General features: G+C 40.8%; 2 protein-coding genes across 4 annotated transcripts in view; both read right to left on the reverse strand.

Moving 5' to 3' along the window:
• The window catches only part of ttyh2 (tweety family member 2), a 72,288-nt gene extending 49,311 nt beyond the window's left edge, over positions 1–22,977 (reverse strand). For both annotated transcript variants that reach the window (XM_075457303.1, XM_075457302.1), the window contains exons 1-2: positions 21,499–22,977; positions 480–652 (exon numbers count right to left, since the gene is read on the reverse strand). In XM_075457303.1, the coding sequence (XP_075313418.1) occupies positions 480–652; positions 21,499–21,627 (302 nt within the window). In that variant the 5' untranslated portion in view covers positions 21,628–22,977. The remainder of the gene's footprint in view (positions 1–479; positions 653–21,498) is intronic.
• Positions 22,978–23,075: 98 nt separating this feature from the next.
• Positions 23,076–23,918, reverse strand: part of rpl38 (ribosomal protein L38) — a 245,043-nt gene continuing 244,200 nt past the window's right edge. For both annotated transcript variants that reach the window (XM_075457318.1, XM_075457317.1), the window contains exon 5: positions 23,076–23,148. In XM_075457318.1, coding sequence (XP_075313433.1) covers positions 23,123–23,148 — 26 coding nt within the window. In that variant the 3' untranslated portion in view covers positions 23,076–23,122. The remainder of the gene's footprint in view (positions 23,149–23,918) is intronic.

The following is a 23,918-nucleotide window of genomic DNA, read 5'->3' on the forward strand; positions in this document are numbered from 1 at the left end:
AGAATGTCAGAAGCGGTAGAACGTCTCAAATTTTTTCTCACACACACACTCCACAGCATAGCTGCATTGGACATGCTACGATTTATGCCTCAAACTTGCTGTCGTGCAAGTAAACATGTACAAAGACGGTAGCCCAATTAAAAGGCCAAGTTGAGCTGTGGCCGTAGTTCTGTAGAAAGTGTGCATGTGACCATGCTGAGTGGCACCGGAATCACATTCTACCAGGATGACTCATACACAGATTCTCAATGTGAAACATACACCAGCTTCACTATTACGGATGGTCAACATACAGAAAGTCGAAATGCTGCAAACTAATAAGTAATGAATCCTAATGTGGTGATCGTGCCACTTGAAGCTCTGCGTTTGGAATGTAGAATGATCAATAAAGTCGATGAGCACCAGACGTCAACAGGGAAAGAGCGTGCACGATAATCACAGTTAGTCATCACAGCTCGTCTGCATCTGGATTTTCTCACCATGTGATAAGACCGGCAGTGACAGCGGACCAAGTGACACAGCAGGAGTTGGGCTTCTTGCTTTCCTCCTCTTCATCTTTGCGGCAGCAGCACAAACAGCTCAGGTAGATGGCCAAACAAAGAAGGTTTAGGCCGAGTCCCGCAGCCGCCACACAACCCAGGAATATGAGAGACTACAGAGAGAGAAGAGGAGGGGGGTTATTTTGCTTTACATTCAAAGGCAAGCAGCAATCAGACAATGCACACAGCTGTGGAAAGTATTCTAAACTCTTACTTTAGTAAATATGCCATTGTCACTTTACTACACTCACAAGGCCTGCATTCATGCCCAACAAAATTCCAGGCCCTTTTCCCAGAGGACATTTACTCATTAAAGAAGGAAAATCCCAGATGTTCCTGATAACATTAACAGTGACTATATTGAAGTGATCTACCAAGACTGTATTGTTCAAAAGGGCCCACTTCTAAAATGAAAAAATAGGAAAATAGAAAACGCGACGTCTGTATTGTTCTATCTGACTACACACCAGGACATTAATGTATGACCAACAACTTTGCTCAGGAGGAGCTACTTAAGAAATGCAGTAGCATAAAAGTAACTTGTCGGTTCCTCAAAACTGTACCTTACGTGGTATGTCAGTAGATTGAATAGTTACTTTGAACCCAAATAATAGCTACAAAACAATTTTTGCTTTGTGGGTTTAGATAACATTCTGACTCTACCATAACATCAAAGCTGCCAAGTTGACGATAGTGATAATAACCTTAAGTGTTAGCATGAAGCACTAATGAGAATTAAGAGCTTTAGGATTGAGATGAGGGACTGCGTTGATGAGAGGCTACTACTCATGACTGAACGGGACCCGTACTACCATCATCACGTCTCATTGGTCACAACTAGCTTTCTGCTTATTACTATATTCACAAAAACAGGAGGTGATAAGTTGAATAAGTGAATCAAATCAAATTTGTCCATAAAAAGAATCATTTTTGTCATTCTGTTGACAAAAAAAAACTTCCCTTTCTCCTGAAAAAAAAAAGGCTCTCTGTTTAGATCGGGATAACATACGGATGAAGTTCCGGGACACCACACAAACAGGTTCCTGTAATTAGCAGGGAAATAAGACATAAAAATCACTAAATAAGATGGCTCCAGCCCTAGTAACAAGGACCAGGTGCATTCTTGGAGTTTGCCTCCAGCTGGAAAGCAGACATCTCCTCATTCATCCACTCCTCCCCTTCTCATTTCTCAGCGAGCCCCCATCCCACCTTCTGCAAAAGATGGAGCGGGATGACAAAAATAGAAACAAGACTGTCGTAACAGCCTCAAATGAGTTCTGCATCCATCTGTGAGCAGATGGGCTTATTCAAGCCCCGGCCCTCATTTTTCACCCTTACTCTTCCTTTTTAGTTAGTCTAAAATCTCTCTGGTGCTGAGCCATCTGCTCTTTAGCTGTGATGTCATGTCTCCTGCAAATTACGTGGTGGGATTAGCAGGATTATACCAAAATTGCTATACAGAGCCAAGTAAAAGGCAAATGTTGAAACCAGCAATGGTCCATATATTCTGAAAAGTGTGAGGTATATTCTGATACGACCGTTATAAAAAGAATTTTTGCATTTTTTGCCTTCTCCCACAGAAATTATCCATCTTTCCACTATGCCTCTCCACAGTTCCGCCTGTACGTGTGCACTGCCTCATTATGTCCCAATTCATGCCTTACTTGCCTTTCATGTAGAGGGTCACACATTCGCTGGCAGAAAATTCTAAAGGGGAGCAGAGCACTGATGGCTGTAACGGAGGGCTCGGCGCTGCAGTGGTGCTTGACAATTTACAAATGAGAAATATTGAACAACGTCATTTATTTTGTTTAGGAAAATTATCCCCTATTATATTCCTGTGGATGGCAAAAGTGTGTGGTAGTGTCCAGTAACTGTTAACCCATTTAGGCCTAAAACGCCTGGAAAAGAATGCCTGTAAAACCTATGGGCGATTTCAGAAAGACCCCCTAAAACCTGAAGTTTTTCTGGAAATTCAGCAATTACTAAATGATTGATTTCTCAGCCTCTGTAGCAGATAGAAACAAAATTCAAAAAGTATTTGAGCGCTTACACCTGTGGCTTTCTTTGGAAATTGAGTTTATTTACATACACCTTCACGAAAATAGAAAATGTAAAAAGTAAAGTGCAGGAACAGCGCTATTTTGAATTAGAAAACAGTAATAAAATAAAATAAAATTTAATTTTATATTTAAATTATTTATTTATTTTATCGCCAGTAATCTCTTTGTACTGGCAGCACAAGGAGTCCCATGCCCATACACATGCCAATAAACGTTTTCATCTCCGGCACAGTTACGTGTGACCACCTTGCCATCTTTGCTCGAGCTGGAGTCTGAAGTACCTGGTCACTGTATCTATTCGTCTCAGAAACGAGATGCGCCCAAAGCTCCTCAGTAAAAATATGATTAAATGCCTGCAACGGTGTTAGCCTGGCTGACGCGTCCACAATCTCGATGAGATGGTGGTCTGGGAACTAGGTGTGCATTTTCTCGTATTTGAGGCGTGGTTTATGAATGCCTAGAGCCGTTTATTGGGCGCTACGAATGTCTATCAAAAGGCGTCTGGTTCTTCCCATGCTGCTTTGCGCACGATTCATAGCCCCCCCCCCCGTTCTGTGATTGGTTCCCAAACTCTGGCAAAAATAAGGGCGGTGGTTTCCAGGCTGACTTTGCAGTGAGAATGAAATCGCAGGCAAAGCAACAGTGTGGCATCTGCAGGTAAATCGACTTTCACCCCTGGTGTGCGGTTGAAATCTCTCCGTCGATTACGGTGGTAATTGTCAGTCTTCCACTCACATTCAAACCCTTCAAAATCATCCTCGCCGTTATCGTCATCTTCAAACATATGTGCTGGCCATAAAGCTTGATCAATTGGGTCAGCACGTTCATCAGCATCATCAAAGCCAAGAAACTCCTCACAATCACTACCGTCTGAAATGTCTTCCCACTGAAAGTCCTCCATGCTTGTTCGACATAACTTAACTTCAAAACAATGACACGAGGAACATGACGACACTCTCACGTGTCCATTATAATGCATTTAATTGGCGCAGAGGTCAATAATTGGTGCAAAACAACCTTATACAGGAAAAAAGACGTGTACGCTTTCCCGGCCTTAAAAAGGTAGAATAACGCAACAGCGCCCCCGGCTTTAAAGGTAGAAATGCGGCAACGCTTTCCCGGCCTCAATGGGTTAAAGAGTCGTGAGCATTGGCTTGGAGGTTCTTTAGCCCATGCCACTGGTCAGATCAGCCTCAACTCTAGCATGTTGGTGGATTTATCACATCAGCTGCTCACTTGCAGTGCATCCACGGCATTTCTTTTGGATTAAAGTCAGAAATGAAAGATTTGTTGTCCTGCTGCATAACCCACTTTCTGTTTAGAATCAATTGTCAGACCTTTAAAATTAGTTGGTATCATTCAGATTGAATTTTTCCATTAATAATGGCAAGCAGTCTTGGTTCAGATGTAGCAAAAACCACCACCATCATGTTTTACTGATGGAATAAGGTTCTTAAGCTGGAATGCAGTGTTTTGTTCTCTCCAAACATAATTTAGTCCTTAAAACATTTTCCCCACAACCATCGTGGTGCCCACATAAACTCTGCAAACAAGAATTGGTGAACTTTAGAAGAACTGTGGCTTTGTCTTTGCAGCCATGCCACGAACACCACAATTGTTCAATATTTTTTTTAGATGGTAGACTAACGAACATTAACATCAGCCAATGTAAAAAAAAAAAAAAGGCTTTTGGTTACTTTTGAGTTACCCTGGGTTTTTTAAGGTCTTATTTAAGCAGGCATGGAAAATTCTAAAAGGTTCCCATACTTTCACCAAAACCCACCCATTGATTTTTTTCTCATATCCTCCAGCGCCCCATAAAATAGTTAAAAAAAATGGAAATTTGGTGCCTCTGTTTAAGAGACAAGACAGTGGATATGATAATTGCTGTGCTCAGACAGACGGATGGCGGCGAGTACAAAAGTGAGACAAAGAGACAGAAAGAGAAGCTGATTGTCTCATCTTGTGGTGGGGTGGGGTACTTAATGATGAGAGTTGGCATAAATTGGGTGTAATTGAGGGTGAACACGGCAAATGAGATGGAGATGTGGGGCTCAGGTGGATAACATGAATGTCAGGGGGGATGGGTGGGCTCTAGATTATTTGACTGGGTAAAAAAAAAAAAAGGGGGGGGGGAAATCCTGCTGAACACACAAACGCTGGGCCCCCCAGCCGGTCTTATCGTCATGGTAACATGCAGGTTAGTTGGTGCCCTTGCGACAGAGAGGGATGACGAGTGAAAGGGCGAATTATCGCAGCCTATTTGAGTTGAGCAGCATGTGACAGGCTTGCTTATATTGCCATGTCTCTGTCTTGTGATTCGTCTGTAGCCAGGCAATACGGAGAAAGGAGGGAATGTGGCAGAATGGGGGGGGGACCACAGACGAGGACTCAGATCCACCATCAAAATAAGAAAATTGTGTTTATATTGCATTTTGCTGTTGTAAAGAGTTTGGATGTTCAAATCCATTTACAGTCCATTGTATGATAGAATAAAACTGTATAGGGCTCATGAGGGAATTGGCAAATGAGAGGATTTTATTCCTGCTTTTCAGGGGAGTTGGAGGACAACATTCTGAACTTTCTTTCTCTGTCACTCTCCACTGTTCTTTCTTCCCAGTCGTGGGGTGCAAAAATAATGGCTTCTGAATTATGTAGCACCCATTCAGTGAAGGGACGCACACAGACACTGTATAGGCACAAGCTCACACACACACATACACACACACACACACCACAACCCCATCCTGGAACCATCATTTCCCAAGCACTCCAACCTTCCATTAAGTTAAAAAACGCCATTTATCTTTTACTGACCAGAGTGTGCACACTCTCTTTGGTGAAATCAAATTGACTGCTTTGACCACTTAACTGCTACCTAAATTAGGACTGAGGAGTTTCCCATAAAAACTCAATATGTTATCACTCTTCCCCTTATTCTACTCGTTTCTAACTCAGGAGGCTGTACAGTCTTCCCTCTTTTGTTTCCTTTTGAAAGTCCCTGTAGATGAGGTGGGGTGGGGTAAGCGCGAGGCTGGAGGCTGTGGCACAGGAAAAAAAAAAGGAAGGAAGATCTAGCTGAGTGTAAAGACAATCCCTGAAATCTGAACAGCCTAGAGGAAGGGGAGACAGAGGAACACAAAGACAGGGTGACACGATGAAGAGAATTATATATATATTATATGCTGGTAACAGTGAGACAGCAGGCTGGGGAGATAAAAGAGTGAAGAAAAGACAGAGGTAAAGAGTGGTGGTGTATCGGCAGATAGTGTGTTCCATGTGCATCCATAATGGGAAGAGACAAAGCTGCCCCATACACACAGCTACCTCCAACAGACTTCAACTCAGCTCAGCTTTTCTCCCGTTACAATCTCACTGTAAATGACTTTCCCCCCGCAGCTGAAACATTGCGTAATGCCACAAAATTTCCCCCCCAAATAATAAGCTAATCTTTTTGTTGAGTGGACAAAAATGAACCCAAGTGAAAAACAAGACAAATGAGCTATGATCTCTTCCCCAAAGGATGACTAATAGACTAATTTGCAGGATATGACGAAGGTGAACTGAGAAAAAAAGTGAACACAGAAACAGTTTTTGGAAGGGACTTTGAGCCATTTGACAAACAGATATTCTCATGTGGCCCCCTGTACGAGCGCAATGCCACTTCAATACACTTACGTGATCCATTTAAGGTTCCGTGTTATCATTATTACAATTATCATGATCTAAAGCCAAATCAAATCAGTCATGTGTGCAGTCTATAAAATATATTCATTCTGCAGATTTAATAACAATCTTATTCTACTGCTGAGAACTCCTAACTTTTTATAAAAAAATACAACCTTCAAAAAAAAAATCATCCCATGCCTTTCACTGACACACCTATTCATTGGGATAAAAATGGCAAATACATCCATGTATGACATGGAATATAAGTATACTGTATCAAAACAGTGCAGAAAAAAAAAAACTGAATAAACAAAGGAAGAGGCCCAGACTCAGACACATACACACACTCTCACACACCTATAGGACAAAGGGAGAGGAATAATGAGGCAGTTATGACCTGGGTCAGAAATGACCCAGAGGGCATTTTTATCCCCCAAGTCCCATCAGAAGTACGATGAAAGCCAGTGGAAGGATGATGGTGCAGATGGGACGGTGAGATAAATGGACAGTGACGCTGTAACGGCCCATTACAAAGCCATCTGGAAAAATACAGCAAGCACTGAAACATTCAAAGAAGCAAATCTTAGACAACTGGTCTGAACAGTTATTTGTTCCTAATATGGGGTGATGTGAAAATAAAGGCCACAAATATGCAAGCATCTACTTTGAGCTGAACCCATGCAGCTCTAAAGGAAGTGTGTGGTGCTTTATTGTCAATGCAAGGAAGTGACTGTGGGAGGTGTAATGCAGGGTTAAGATGTGAAAGCCCATATTTAAAGCTTCATAGTTTTACCATCAACATGGGAGAAGAACTTAATGTAAACAATGAATCACTGTAAATCTATTGTAAAATATGTTTCCAAATGTTTCATGTCTTTGTATAAAGGGATGACACGTTCCACTCATAAAATGTGACCTGAACATGGGCCTGATGATGAGCACTTCACTGTTGCATTTCTGGTGGAGGATAGAAAAGAGACAGAAAACAGAATAGATAGAAGATGTGTGGGATGTCAAACAGATGCAAACTCTATCAGCATTAGTGGTAGAAGGTATGTGCCTTATGCTGAGCTCCCATTAAAGATTCATTTTTAATACACAAGTGGGAAACATAATTAATGCATAGAAAGGAAAAGCACGGCCATCTGTTGCTGTGCATGTTTGCAGCAGGACTAAGTCATGTAGCAGAGGAACTTGGAAGCGCCCTAAATGCAAGCTAAGTTATACAAAATGTTTTTTCCGCAAGCAAGGCTGCTCAACAGCAGGTGGCAGACAGCTGTGCGTAGGTGGAGAAGGTCTCCAGGCGCTATGTGCACCAATGTACAATATATGTGTGTGCAGCCTGAATGGACAGTGACATTCCTTCAACATGAAGGGGGTTAAATGGGTGTCAGGTCCATTAGTGAGATAAAAAGACACGGAAGAAGGAGGGATTTCCACCTTAAAATGTCAAAGTCTAGTGGGTGGCATGGGTTCAGGTTGGCTGTTATTGGCTGTTAAGTAAATGTAGCATTGCATTGTCAAAAAAGCTTTAAAGAGGACATCCCCGACTTGCCATAATGCAATGCAACCACTTCTTTTCTTGAAAAAGAAATTGAAAGTCTTCACTTCTAGTTTTATTACTAGAAATCAATATGAAGGGCTGGATCGAGGCTTCCACACATCTTTGGAGGAGCAGGCTGCAATGGCATCACTAAAAGCATGGGTGAGAAGAGGAGGAACAGGAAGAAAGAATGTAGAGTTCAGCATAAAACTGTCCTCTACATCTGCTAATCTGAGTTGCGGGGACCATCACGGCTAAAGCCTGATTTATGGTCGGAAACCAGGTCGTCTGCGTGTGTGTCGCAGTTAAAGGGCAGATTATAGTTCTGCGTCTATCGTCTGGACGTGTTGCTTTGCTCTGGTCGCGAACCACTTTTCATGTTATGGTTCTGCAACCTCGGTCTGGAATTTCTCGGGACGCACAGCAGTTTCCCCTCGCGAGAATTTCGGTGGGCGGTGACGAGAACTTCGGGGGCGCCGGCGGAAATGTTTATTTTTCCAAAAAAAAAAAAAAAAAGTGTACGCAAGATATGGATCTGGAGTTGCTCGACATCGAAGAAGAACAGCTTATTTTATTGGACTTGGCGAAAATGCAAAGGAGGAAGCCACACAGACAACCGGAAAGGCACACCGAGGACCAATCACAGCCGCTTTTGTCTGCGCACTTCCATTGGTGGTCTGTGTGCGTCTGTCGCGTAGTCAGGATTTTTCTGAGGTGCACGACAACGCGCAGAGCCTCTGCGTGGGGGAGTGGTCAAGATTTTGACGCTCGCAGAGGCTCTGCGTCCGAGCGTCAGGGGATTTGCGTCTGAAGCATAAATCAGCCTTAACGCAGACATGCCCCTACCCCCTACGCAGACACTACGCAGACACTCTGGTGCACCTCCTCAAAATTGTAACTCACCGCAGACAGTGTCGCAGACATCGTCGCAGGGAGGAGAGAAAGGAGGCCTCTGCTCTACACTATGCGTATTTCCGGTTTGCTAACCGGCTGACGCTAACCGTGCTAACCGTGACGATTCTTATGCCTCTCTGCCAGCTCCAGTAGTAGCAATATTTCTTCTATTTCTAGATCGATCAGCTGCATCTCAATCAAATTGCGCATTCGTCCAGTCGCCATTGTTGTTGAATGACCTCCGTAACCGTAACACCCACAATCCTAGCTTGTTCGTGATTGTCCCTCTTGCGTTGTGGCGTGGGATTAACATAGCGCAGACAGCGCTTCAAGGCATAAATCAAAAATAACTGCGTCGTGTCTGCGACAAGCTCACTGCGACACACTGCTGCGAAGTATACACGAGCCTTAAAACGAGCACATCTAAAGATTAAGTCAACAAAAGGTTTAACGAGTTTCCTAATGTTAACAGCTGACTGCAGGGAGGAGGTTACATTGTGACTGACTCAATGGACAGACAGTTTCCCCAAATCTCAGTCAGATACACTGCAGCATGTGAAGTACAAAAAACTAATGATGAGAGATAGACAGATAGATATACTGTCTAACAACTTCAGCAGACTTCAGCCACACTAACATCTTTTTGATAAAGTCTATGGCTGTGATCTCTGACAGAAGTTCAGAATAAACTACTTTGAACAAACATCCTGTGATGCAATTCTGTGTGACGTTTTTTTTTTTTGGTCTGTAGAAAAGTAAACCGTCTTTTGGAAGATTTGCAAGTTGAATCAACTTTGTACTGTCACAAGCCCCGAACCAGCAAGGCGTTTGTGTTTCTCAGAAGTGGGTATGAGCATGTAGATACTCAGTCTGAATAGCAGCATGCTAACTTGTTGGGCTCAACTCTTTGAAAAACTCTAAAGCTTTGTGCAGTGCTTGCTCATGTCTTACTTAATCTAGTTTTTCGATAAAACTCTGTTAAACCTCGACATCTTTCTCTGTATAGGTCATGTTTACTGGGAAATCTTTGGAGTGCAACGAAGCAAATCATTTCTATTTCCTTGACACCCTTTTTCAAGCCCAAACCCTTCCCTCAGGGGAGTCAGAGGTCATGATGTGGATGCTACACCCCCACAACAAAGGAAACCCAACCCCCCAGTTTCCATGGTAGAGCAGATCTCATGATTGTTTATACTGGAGGGGAATGTTGCTGCGTGAATCCATTTGTCCCAGTTCTTGCATCTTTGGCTAATGGGCACACGCTCTTGATCTGAACCCCAGAAGCATCTCACTGTACTGCTGATCATAAAGTAGAATTATCAAACCAAAGAATTTCAAAGAAACACAAACCCTAAGCATTATGGACGCTCATCCAATAGTGTCCTATTCTTTTGAACTGTGGTGAGATCAGCATGAGAGATAGACAGATAGATATACTGTCTTACAACTTCAGCAGACTTCAGCCACACCCTTTAGCCAATCAGGTGATGCTAATCACTGGCTTCATGCATTATTGAGACAGATTGGGGTTAATGACCTTCTGGAGAGCCGAAGGGGGACACTGTGAATGCATTTCCTATGTTAATAATAACACAAACAAGGAGTGCATAGATGTTTGCCCGTGAAAACAAATTGTGCTAAAAAGGCTCAGTCGAGGTGAATCACTGATTTAACAATAAAGTTACACAATCATTCATGCACACAGGGAGAGGCTGAGGCGGAACAAGGTGCATTTGAAATAAAAACAGCAGATTTAAGATTGATTTTCCTGTGGAGGAGGCTATAGGAACTGGTACATTTCCAATGCAATCAGGGTGGCAGGGATAGTTGAACAGATAATGGATTTTCAGCTCTTGGCATGCATAATTTTCCATTTGCTATTGCACAAATTAAACACAATAAACACTAGAGTGCAGTTCATGCATTAAGTTGTAAAACCACTCGCAATCAGTAGAATCTATGTGACGATTGGATGGTGTGAAAAAAAGATGCAAATACTTTTAACCGTAGAATTAGAAATATTAATGAATATAAGAGTATAATAATAACTGCACTTTAGTGAGAGATAAGTGCTGCAGTACAGCCAAGATAAGTGCATGATTTGGAAAACATTATCTTTTCCTTCAAGTGTGGAAATTCACATATGCTCTCAGTCTCTCAGACACGTGAATGGCTCTGACACAACCATTTAAATTGGTATAGGGAGGTCTGACATCAATGAACAGAGTGGGGGAAGGTGAAGGAAATGCTGATGAATGAGAGAAATAAACTCAGGGAAGACAAAGACAACAGAACGAAAACTGAAAGCTCTGAAAAACTAGGCTGTTTGGATGCACCCGGGTGGAAGGCATTTCTCAGAGAATAATTGTAAGAAAAACCACTGATGCAGAACAATCAAGCGTATTAAGAGTGTGCGTTTGCTCCTGTAATTGAATATTATGTCTGTGGTTTGTTCCTTTTTTCCCATAGCCTCCTAAGCCACGGGAATAACAAGATAAAAGCTTTCAATGTAGTCTTGTCTGAAATTGGCATCTCATGTGATCTGTGGTGATGCATTCTTTTTTTTTTCCAAGGGCTATCAGAGCTACTATTTACCAAAAACTCCATTTTCTGTGTGATGGTGGGGATGAATATGTGTTTTTCCTCTAACAAGGCAAGAGCTCAGGTGGATGTATGCTCTCCGAGTGCCACTGGTTTGTCTGCCCATGCATGGGCAAAGGGAGACACCGTTACATTTAGCTGAAGTCAAGAGCCAGAGGAAGGATTATTTTTGGCTAATAAGATCAACATGTTATGACACAGTGAAAAAAAAAGATAAAAATGGTTTCTATTTAGCCTATTCCTAAAAACAAGAAAAAAAAAAAAAAACCCTGCGCCTTACAATGTGAAATCCAAGAAACCATTATCATTAACTGTGTTTCTTTAAGGAAAATGTGAGCAGAGGTCATGTTTAATTGCCCGGGCCGTAGCGTTCTCAGTGAAACTGAGCACGTACACCCGGCTGTTGTGTTTCCACTTATCCCAAGCCAAATTGGAGCTGATTAGCACCCGCATGTACCCCAGAGTCTTTTGGCGTGGAACTTTGATGCGCTCTAAACACTTCAACATTACACTCAAGAGCCATGCGTTAGTGGGTGTTAGTGGGTTATTTGACAGTGTGGACAGGGTTTGGGTGAATTTTACAGTCTGAGTCAGACAAAATATTGCAATTTAACACCACAGAGAAAGCCTCAACTGCAACTCACAGCTCACAACTGATGGACAGTTGGTAATCAACAGCTTCTCTGCTCTGTTCTGTTGACATACTTGGATATCTTGAACTTTTTAGCAGTAAGCAACAAACAAGGGAATGGCAGTTAAAGCCATCCCACAGCAATTCCTCCGGGAATCGAATGGTCTAGTTTATTTTTGCATCTGTGACAAATATCTAAAATTACTAAGTATATTGCTGCTTACTCTAAAAAAGTTGAGTGACCCTATGCTGGGACATGTGCAAAGACATGTCATTATAACAGTGACATTAACATTATCAATCTCTGCCTGAAAATACAAAACTTTTCCCTACTCTTGATTCAAAGTAAATAATGTTGGTTTAATAATCATAAAGAACGTTTTCAAACCACATGTCTCCCAGGAGGAAGTCACACTCAGGACAAAGGTCTGTTTCAGGTGAAGCCTGAGGTCATTTGAGGTCATTTCTCTTTTAGGCTGGCTGATGGTCAATGTTGACATGCGATGCCAATGATAAAATGCAAAGATTTACACTTCTCTTATTCCTTTTGCTCAAATGTGATATACTCGAATACTAGAAATAAAGTGATAAGCAATTGCCAAATATAAGAACAGCTTAAGTAGCATTATATTAACAATATATGTGAATAGGTATATAATTTAGTAATGTGGACCGTTACCCAGTGCGGCAGAAGAAGGGAGTAACTGACCTTACTAAAGCATGCTTTACATACAGTTAGAATGGGGTGGGGTGGGGATGTTGGGGGGATTATTGTGGGGGCTAACATTGGGAGTGTGTGTATGGGTGTTGGTGAGTGGTTGTTTGTTTGATATGTCTAGTGTTTGTTGGTTGTATGTGGATGGATGGACGTTATTCCTAGTTATGAATGAAGGTTTCCTATCAGAGCACTCAAAATTGTCTGAAACTTGGCCTCTGACATTCACAGATTTCAAGGTTTTAATTAATCCTGGATAGAAGTAATATAAGAACACAAACTAATTTATTTACTGTTGCAACATGGAATGTAAATGGGATTAAAGATAGAGCTAAACAACTAACAGTTCTACAACATTTGGAAAAAGTATCTTCAGATATCGTTTTTCTACAAGAGCTCCATCTTAAACCTGGTGAGATTAAATGTCTTAAAAAACAATGGGTCGGTGAAGCATTTGAATCTTCATATACATCAAAGAGCAGAGGAGTCGGAATCCTTATTAGAAAATATTTACCCTTTAAATTAATATCTATAAATAGTGACGTGGAGGGCAGGTTTCTAGTTATTAAATGTGACATCTTTGCTGAAAGACATACTCTGATAAATGTATATTCCCCGCCATCGTCTAGTATGAGTTACCTAAGTACAATTCAAAATCTAATCAATGACACTTCAACAGGAGTAATCATATTTGCTGGCGACTTAAACCAAGTGTTTACAGTACTAGATAGTACAAATAAAAAGAGAAAGCCTATAATACCCAGTGAGCTCCGAAACTTTATATCAGTGAATGACTTAGTGGACGTTTGGCGAATAATGTATCCAAATAGTAAAGACTACACCTTTTATTCACATGCACAAAATAGCTATAGTAGGTTGGATTATATTTTTGTATCTAAAGTAAGTATTGAGGGGGTGAAGGCATGTAAAATACACGATAGGGTCATATCAGACCATGCAGCTGTAACATGCTGCATGAGTCCACCCAAAAATAGGTTAGCTCACAAGATATGGAGGATGAATAGGAAATATCTTAAGGATGAGGAATTTGTCAAACATATTACTACACATATTAATGAATTTATCAACTTGAATCTGACTCCTGACCCGGATAAACCACCAGTGCATATAATATGGGATGCTTTTAAAGCATACATACGAGGGATCATTATTTCATTTTCAGCTAGAAGAAAAAAGGATTTTGACAAACGTTTTAAGGAATTAGAGGGCACTATCACTAAAGTGGAGGCCTCACATAAGTGTACAGGCTCAAAAGAAGATCTGGAACGCCTGCAGGAATTAAAATTGGACTATGACCGCCTGCTCCTTGAAAAAGCAAACAACATCAGACACAACTCTAACAAGTTAAGGTATGTATCCTCAAATAAATCAGGTAAACAACTATCCTCTTTAGTTAAGAAAATGACAATGAAGGAATCTATAGTTTTTCGTGACCCTGAATCGAATCTTCCTATCACAGACAATATAGCTATAAATACACAATTTGCTTCTTTTTATAAACAACTGTATAGTTCTGAACTGGCTTGTGAAAGTAATGAACAAGAACTGTACCTGAAAGGCATTGATATTAAGACACTACCAGAAAATCAGAAGGAGGAAATGGCGGAAGAGATTTCTGAAACTGAAATTAAAGAGGCAATGGACAGTTTTGCCAAAGGTAAAGCCCCTGGTATGGATGGGTTACCAATCGAGTTTTATGTAGAGTTTTGGCCCCAAATAGGTTCATTTTTTGTTGAAGTTTTAAAATATGCAACTACAGAGAGTATATTACCCCCATCAATGTATCAAACCATTATAAATGTAATTCCAAAACCAGGTAGAGAGTGTAATAAGCCATCTGACTTCAGACCAATTAGCTTAATAAATAGCGATAATAAAATTATTACAAAAGTCTTAAACAATAGAATGGCCAAAGTCCTTCCACTACTTATACATTATAACCAAACAGGTTTTATACAAAATAGAAATTTAAAAACAAATGTTAGAACATGTATATCTTTAACACAATATGCCAAACAGCAAAATATAGATTTAACATTAATGGCAGTAGACGCTGAAAAAGCATTCGATCGACTGGAATTGAGCTACTTGTATAAGGTACTGGAGGCATTCAACTTCCCAAAAGGAATAATAGATCTGATTAAAACCATTTATAAACTACCGACGGCCTATGTTTACTCAAACGGCATTTTATCAGAAGCTATTAAGATCGCAAGAGGTACAAGACAAGGTTGCCCTCTATCACCAACGTTATTTGCCTTGGCTATTGAACCGCTGGCACAGAAAATCCGTGAATGTGAGGAAATAACCGGTATATATGTAGATAGGGAGTGCTACAAGCTAAGTCTGTATGCGGATGATCTTATGCTTTACCTAACCAATACTATTAAATCAATCCCGGCATTGATGGGGGTAATAGAGAGCTTCTCCAGAATTTCAGGATATAAAATAAATATTGATAAAACAGAAGTAATGCCAATAACAGGATGCCGGCAAAATAAAGATGAACTAATACAATTTAAGTGTCAGAGGGATAAGATTAAGTATCTAGGATGCCACATCAGTACAGACAAAAAGACATTATATCAAAATAATTATTCAACTTTACTTGTGGAACTAAAAGCTGGTTTAGGCCAGTGGCAGGACCTCCCGATTAACATCATTGGTAGAATTAATTTGGTAAAAATGATTTGGCTGCCCAAATTTCTGTTTGTTTTCCAGGTAATACCAGTTATACCCCCCAAAACCTTTTTTAAAACTGTTGAAAGACTTATTAGTTCATTTATTTGGTCAAATAAGACTCCCAGACTGAGTAGGATGCTCCTTCAGAATAAAAGAAGCGAAGGAGGACTTCACTTACCAAACTTTGAGATGTATTACTATGCCGCACAATCGTTTTATTTTGATAAAATAATAAACAGAACAGAGGAAGAGTCATGGGTCAAGATAGAGGACTTTCAACTTGGATTAGATAATTTGTTTGTAGCTATGTTTACAAGACGAAAAATAAAAGGTGGTTTTGTAATTAACAGCACACTGAAGGCATGGCAAAAAATAAAGAGCATATTACATACAGAGATTGGCCTGCCAGGGACTGTAGGCCTATGGAACAATTCTGCAATTACTATCCAGAATAAAAAACTTAATTGGGGTAGTTGGAAGGATAAAGGAATATTAACAGTGTCGGATATATGTGAAGAGAGTAAAATATTGTCTTTTGATCAACTTAAACAAAAATTTAACTTAACAAATACTGAATTCTTGAAATATTCACAATTAAGAAGTTGGTTACAAGATAAAATTTTGTTACAGGGATGCATAGAATCACCTGCAGTTAAATGGATCTTAAAAACCGGTGAAAAAAGGAAACTGATAGGAACTTTATATAATGGTCTGATTGATGAACTAGCTGGCAGGTATTCATTACACAAAATATATCAGAACTGGAATAATGACCTTGGGATCACTGATTCAAAGGTAAAATGGAAGGAGTGTTTACAAGTAACACATAATATCACTACTAATGAAAATCTACGCCTCATTCAATACAAACTAATGACAAGAATATACTATACGAGATCTAAGGTGCACAAATTTGATCCCTCTTCTTCTGCTCTTTGTATAAAATGCCTTACAGAGGAAGATACATTAATACATGCCTTTTGGGAATGTCCAGCAATTAACCAGGTTTGGATGGAGATAGAAAAATTGATTAATACGGTGTGCAGAGTTACAATTAATCTCACACCTCAGTTATGCATCCTTCACAATACAGAACAGGTAAGATACCCATTAGGTTGGCAGATATGTTTTTGTTCGCTGATTTATAAAAAACTTATTTTAAAACATTGGAAGAACCCTGTAGCAGCTTCACTTTATGAATGGAAGCGTCTGTTGAAACATTATTTAAGTATTGAAGGAACCATATATGAAGAAAATAACAAAAAGCAACAGTTCAAAAAAGTGTGGAATTGCTTATATGAAGCATTGTAATTTCAGTGGCAAGTAGTAAGGCGGTGTCTGGGAGCGTCTGAGTGGAAACCCTGAAGTGTGTGGGTGTGGGTGGGTGTGTGGGGGGGGGGAGGGGGGGGGTGTCTGTGTTTGTCGTATGGGTGTGTGTGGTATTGGTGTGTATGGGGTGGGGATGGGGGGGGCGGGGGGGCACACGTGTGAGTGTGTGGGGAGGAACGGGTGGAGAGAAAAATGTTGTGATGTGGAGAAAAGAAGAAACTTGTTTTTGTTTATTGTTTTTTGTTCTCCAGTCTGTGTTGGAGTTTATTGTAATGACTGGGCTTTGTTCAGACTGGACACATATCATGACAAAGTAAAAAATAAAATTGTATAAAAAAAACAAATGTGATATACTCCTCATCACTTTCATCAGTGTAGATTTGGATGAAAAGCAAATGAAGAACTGACGTGTGACATCAAAACACATCTCCTCATCCATGGAGCCTGCCCTGTTGCATTGCCCCAGTTCTACTGCAGCAAGTGGACAGTTTCTCCTCCACACTTTGAATGGGAGGGCAAGCTAAATAAATCCTGGACTGCTTGCTGAAAAGTTTCTGACCTTTGAACATTTGTTTGTGTCTGGATTGTCTATGTGCTTAAACTTTAGTTATGATTCTGCCTTCACCTAACCATGTGACCTACACCAGTGTGAGCATTAATATTTGTCCACCTGTGTAATTAGACTACCGAAACACCAATTACCAGCAAGGTTGTTACTGTTTTTACAGTAAGTCTATATTTACAAGGACTGGCAGAACTATGAATCAGTCTTTCCCTAAACACTATGGTAAGCAACAACTTAATATCCGATTCTTCTTTGACGCAGATGGCACTGATAAGAACAAATCGGATCAACATTTCTACCAAAAAAGGTTCTTTCTCCTGATTTTTAAAATCTCAGAATCAATATTCTAATCCTTTTATTAATGATATACTTAAGTACTGAAAGTGAAATGTTGTGGCTTCTTGAATAGTGTCAGAGCGCTTTGGTTGGATGGGTGTAGTGGTCCATGTGATGGGCTCAGAGAGCATGTAGCACATGCATGCTAGACACACAAAGCAGGAAATGGGGAGAGAAAGAAGAAGTCAGATGGACACAGACCTGCTGACCTACACATGATGTTTGGCTCAATACACACACGCAGTCACACACATACTCATATACAGGATAAACTAGGCCTCTGTCCTATTTTTGGGCAGGCTTTTTCAGTCTTCGCCCTCTTTCTATCCTCCAGGCTTCAGGACGGGAAGACATGGAGCAGAGAAATGCACTTCCACATCGGACTGACCTGGCTGAAAGGGACAGAGCAACAGCGGAGAAGACGGTCTCAGAAACATGTGCATCCACAAAATGATTCTTGAGCATAACAAGGATTGCAGACGCCTTTTTAAGGCCAGCGTGCTTGAAACTTGGATTTGCTGTTCATCAATAACACCCACTTCATTCAGAGGCTGCTGTGTGATGGAGTGGGAGACGTTTTGAAACAGAGACTTTATTCTTCAGAATTAGTCAGTCAGCAAGTCAGTTGATTGCATAAGTTGATGAAATTTTCCAAAATATGTGAGTGTTGGACAAAAAAGGAATTGCCTAATTATTGTCAGAAGACAGAAATTAGAGAACTACTTGGGGCAGATGAGTCCTGTAATGACGACAGCAGTTTCCGGCAAACCAACGACCAGACATGCGCACACAGAAACAAAGATTCAGACAAAGCAAACAGTTATAGATCTCGACCTCTTACATTCCTGAACACTCAATGGCCCGAAGCCAAGACGGGATTGCCAACGCTACAACGGGCCAATTACAATTCCTCTGACGAAGCATGTGGCCTGGGTTACAGGCATCGCTCAAATGCTCGATAGTATTCACAGCAGCAGCCACGCAAACCTCAATTCAGCAGTTTCGGTACAATTGAATGAACTCAACATCACCTGGCTTGTTTAAAGCCCAATCTTTGCTCCACTAAAAATCGGAAATCTTGAAATCTGAAGAAAAAAAAAAAACTCTGGGAGGAAACAAAGTGGATAAATCTTTCATTGATTCCAGTGTAATGTCTTGTAGTGATTAAAGTATCACCTCTGTTCCCAGGCTTTTGTCCCTTGATCATACTCATTATCATCGCTGCTTATAGTCAAAACAGGAGGATCACAATAAAGCTTTGCCACCCAAATAGGATAAAAGCCATGATGCTCTAAAAAGCCCTGTGTCGCCTTGGATTAGTTTTGGTGTATTACAGTCAGCTGTTCAACATAATCGGAGTAGCCTTGATGTATATCTGAGACCAGAAAGACAAAAGAGAGTACTGTGGGCGAGACAGAAAAAGAACAAGAAAAAGTCCGACTGGAAGTGGTTGATGACAGGGATTTCCCACCTCAGACTCACTGACTGCACTCCGTCAGCAGTCTTCTAAGGAAGAAGTGATTCTCACCTGTGAAGAGATACCATCCTCCCCACCCACACACAGTGGCCCCGACTGTGCTTTTACACAGAAACGGAGAATAGCAACCCAAGCATGAAAAGAAAAAAAACACCTTGTGTCTTTCCTAAAAACCAGTACACATAAATCCAGTTTGATTGAGCAGAAATTCCTCGGGAGTCATTCCTAGTAAGGAGAAGCAAGCTGAAAGGAAGAGCCAGCACCACAGCAAAATTTTGAGCCAACATTTCAGTGCCTTGAGCTTTTGCTCCTGAGTCATGGAAACTCATTGGGAAAACCCTAAAATTTCAAACTTTGAGTACTTGGAGTAAACATCCTATTCTGCTTCCAGTGGAAGATACACATTGCAACTCATTAGCTGTTTAACATTATGGAGCTAACAATATGGTTGCCCCTGCGACCCTATCCCAGGTGAGCTGTATGGAGCATTTAAAAGCCCACACAAATTGATGGGGACTGTAAACCCCAACGTAAAAGCTGTGTAGGTCCCAACTCCATGTACTGTGTTTCTGTTGGAAGAATCAAAAAGTTCTGGAACAGGACTTTTACTTCTCGTTTGGCAGCTCCATCTGAAATTTCAGTTCGCCATTTGCTTTAGAAACGCTGAAACCAATTCAACTTTTCTGAGCCTTAGAGTCAAGATTTTATTTGCCCATTTAGGTGAAGATTAGCTCCAAAGCAGCTGGTATCTAAGATTCATGATCATGAGATAATCCATCTTATCAGACTCAAACCCTTTCCAGTTTGGGACGTAAACACAGATGTTCGGATCTGTGGGGTCCTGAGTGGGATTTACAATGTATGATGACAATCAGCAATGGCGACTTCTATTCACTGACTGATTGCATGCGTTTCTGTTCTGCTCATCTGATTTGGTTGATGGTTTTTGTTGAGGACTTTCCAGATAGATCTGTGGAGCAAACCGCCTGCCATGTCAAGTTGAAGATAAATGTCTCGTTTTCTGAAATCCAACATTGGCAGAAAATCAAATAAGCTTTGAAATCTACTTTCACACCACTTTAAAAAAGTGTTGTACTGCTCAATCGTTACGTGCTTAGACGCACCTCCCACTTCAACTTGTTGTAGGTACTCGAGCAGTCAAGGAGCAGACCCCAATATTTAAAGGGATCTTTCTTTCCCTCTTCACTGAGTTTCACGCAAATCAGCCTGGTAGTTATTGTGAGAGAAACAGTCGAACCAACAACAGTCACCTTAGTGGAGGTTAGGAATAATCTTGCTATATGTTTGTGAAGATAGCCACAGAAGTTTGCCAAGTCACCGTAATACGGTGGAAAAATAAAATCGTGTCTGCTAAGCCAAACAGACACGCTTCAGTGAGCGTTGTCATTTTTCTTGTGGCTTTGTCAATAAAAAATACCCCATTTAACCTAGCTATAATCCATCTTGTGATGGTTAATTTGTTTTAAATGAACGATTACACGTGTCACATTGTCTTTTAAATGAAATACTTGCACATCTCAGACTCTCTTGGAAGGTCACCCGTATCTTTACCGTGACAGATCTTGGGTCACCTTTTTGTTGGGACACTACAGCAATGAGCCTAAATGCCATCTACTCTCAGCAGGACATACATTCTTGCAGACAGATATTGAGCTGAAACCTTAAAAAAATAAATAAATAAAATAAAAATAAAGTTAGCGCTTCAAAACGTTCACGTTCACAAGTCAAATGAAGGCTGTGATGGATGGTGTCGTCACCCCCTCCCCTCTTGATTTAGTTGGGAATCACTTCTACTCCCATGGATGGAACACTTCAGTGCCAACATTCTCCACACAAGTGTGCTTCATGGTCCTCTCTCTCTGCCTCACCAACATTTACACTGACAGCAGATTTGTCCCACTCAAAGATAAATGAAAAAAAGTTGTGATGTGCACGTTCTGCTTCTACCAGCAAACGAAATCTGTGAAATGTTCCATGACAGAAGCATCAGGGGTGTAACACTATTTCTGCAGAGAAGAGAAAATACCTGCCCTGAAAAAGATCACGCACATCACACAGCACGTCACAATCATTTGATTGTGGCTTTTGGACAAAAGCACTTCATAAATGGCAGGTGGTTATCACTTCAGTGAACCAGAGAACATTCAGAGACTTTACAGGCCACCTTAGTCACCAATCATGCAAAATGTAATGTGAATCTGAAGGCAGTAGAGATTCATTTATACTGAGAACACATGAGCACAAGACAGAGACTTAACCACATAAAGGGATTAGCATTTACAGATAAACAATATGAAAATGATACCATAAACTCATAAGTACCACAGCATGTTAGGTCCCAGTCTTTTTCTCCATAACTGGGCTTGTAATAAAGCCCCCCCCCCCCCCCATATCCCACACTCCTCCACTGACCTGCTGGTAGTTCTCATCCTCAGGCTGGAAGCTTTTGTCAATGGACTGAAACCTCAGGTTGATATGAGGGAAATTGTGAAGCCAGTAAGTCCACCAGGGCGCAATGTAATCCACCCGAGCCAAAGACATCCCTGCCCGGCAGAAAAAAAAAGTTAGGCAGCAGCCTAATAAGCCTCTCAGTCCTGAAGCGGGCGGTCTGTTCCGCTGCCGGAGATCTTAATCAAGTCTCACATCAAACAAAGGCAACGATAAAAGCATGCTCAGTGGGGGAAATAGCCACGCCACCACACACAAGAAAAAAAAAACATAGATCTACAAGAAGTCCTGCAAAGGTGGAAACGTTGATTCAAAGTGACGGTGTTTTTTAGTTTAAAAAAAATTCTCCTTAAATAACAAAAGTCACTCGGCTCCCATGTCTCCGTGTCTGTGGACCCAGAGATACTATCCGGCCGACAGCTGCTCCAGACAGTCCTGTCAGCAGCGGGAGCGCGCAATGGTAGTAGAGGACACGAGGAGACGCGGGGGCGCGCACATAGGTCCCCACAAGAGGTTTGGAATTAGTCTGGCAGGTAGTGTAAAGTAAAACTCTTACATAAACACACACATGTATATATATCTTCCATGGTGTAATTCATCTTTAGTATCTCAGCGTTTTACGGCTTAAGGGTCTTCGCAATTAGTGTCCTTGGAATAAGACGCTCTACTGCCACCTAGTGTTCAATTAGGACAATTACAGTCCGCAGCGGGGCAGTTTGGCGTCATGCTCGTCCTCACGTGGACGGCCAGCTCATTTATCCAGAAGTAGCATTTTGATAATTGGGCACTTAATTAAAATCTTAATTTACTTTTTTTAATCACCTTTTCTCGTCTCATTCTTCTGGGTTTTTACTCTACTGGCAGACTGACATTTTGCCATTAAAGACTGTCACCCATGTTTAAAATCTGGAATTAGTGTCGTACTTACGTAAGCGGTTTTTGAAGTTAAACTCTTATGCAGTGGTACATTTTTATATTTTATTGTACTTGTGCTCTCATCAACAGATCTGAAGAAACATGGCGGCGTCTTGTGAAAGTGTATCTCGAGATTATATGTATTAAAAGAAAAAGGCCTCCAACTTCTAGGAAAGATTTAACACACCAGTCCTCACATTTACATCTTGCTCAGCACAACTACCATTTCTAGACATCTCTGGAGTTAACTACAACAGTTGCCCAATTACCCCGGTACATATGGGTATGTTTAACTGACAATAAAGTGCACTTTATGCTTCATCTAATTAATCTGAAGTCATGGACAGTGAATATCTTAATGACTCACTCCTTACACTGATGTCTGCAGATCTGAGGACTCATGTTAATGATGATCAGACTTAACGGTGAAGTAGAAACAAACCAAATGTCAGTCCAAATAGCTCAAATATGACATCTTGTGGAAATCCAGTAAAACAGCGTGAATGATTCTCAGCCGTGAATCCTTTGTGTCCATCTTCCACCCCAAACAACTAGAAACCATGCAATTTTGTAATCCATATTTTGCATTATGACATGACGGCACAGTGAACAAAACACACAAAATCTAGTTTTTTTCCCCAATTTTTATTACAATTATCTGTACATGATGGATTTACTTCAGCTCCTTCACTGCCAGACCTGTAAAGAAAAAGAAAAGTTAGAAAATATTCTGAACTAATGACATCATACAAGACAGCAACTCTTTTCAGTTTAAAGATTAATAAACAACAGCTCTGTGTATTTAAGCCTTCACCCTCTTAAAACACGTGTCAAACCCAACAGATTGGCTTCATGTTATCCTACTGCCAGAGGTTTAGGTTTGGTTAACTTAAACAAAGACTACAAGTATTAGAATGAACAATATTGTGAAGATTTTTACCATTCGACATGATTGAAGCTAAAAGTGAACAAACACCATATTTGTTTGCTTGGGAACTCTCTTCAGATGCAGCCAATTCTTCAAACTTTCTTTAAAACTTAAACAGTCTCCAGACAGCCATTTTAAAAATGGAAACTGGAGAAAACTTGCTGAAAGCAGTTTACAGCTTCAGATTATTTATGTACTCTGATCTAAGCAGACAATTCACAGCGAGTGTGCATAGCAGTTACTGCTGCTTTGGCAGCTTCTCTGGTGGCCTGTATACAATGTTATACTTTATAAATATAATTAACAAACAACAGCAGGCACGTCCAACACCTTGTTCTCACTGTAGAAAACGCTGTTGCAAACGATTGTTAATGAGACCTGATGCAGCGGATGAAGCAGCAAGTACAAACGGGGTATTTTAAACAGAAAACATGAGGAACAACGCTGATCCCCTCGAACAAGACAAACACTCTTTTATTCAGAGTGAAGCTTACTGATGTAAGAAGCCCTTTAGCTCATCTAGACTTAAAGCAGAGTGCTG

The sequence above is a fragment of the Odontesthes bonariensis genome, chromosome 23 (genome assembly GCF_027942865.1).
Source record: "Odontesthes bonariensis isolate fOdoBon6 chromosome 23, fOdoBon6.hap1, whole genome shotgun sequence".
Taxonomy (NCBI): domain Eukaryota; kingdom Metazoa; phylum Chordata; class Actinopteri; order Atheriniformes; family Atherinopsidae; genus Odontesthes; species Odontesthes bonariensis.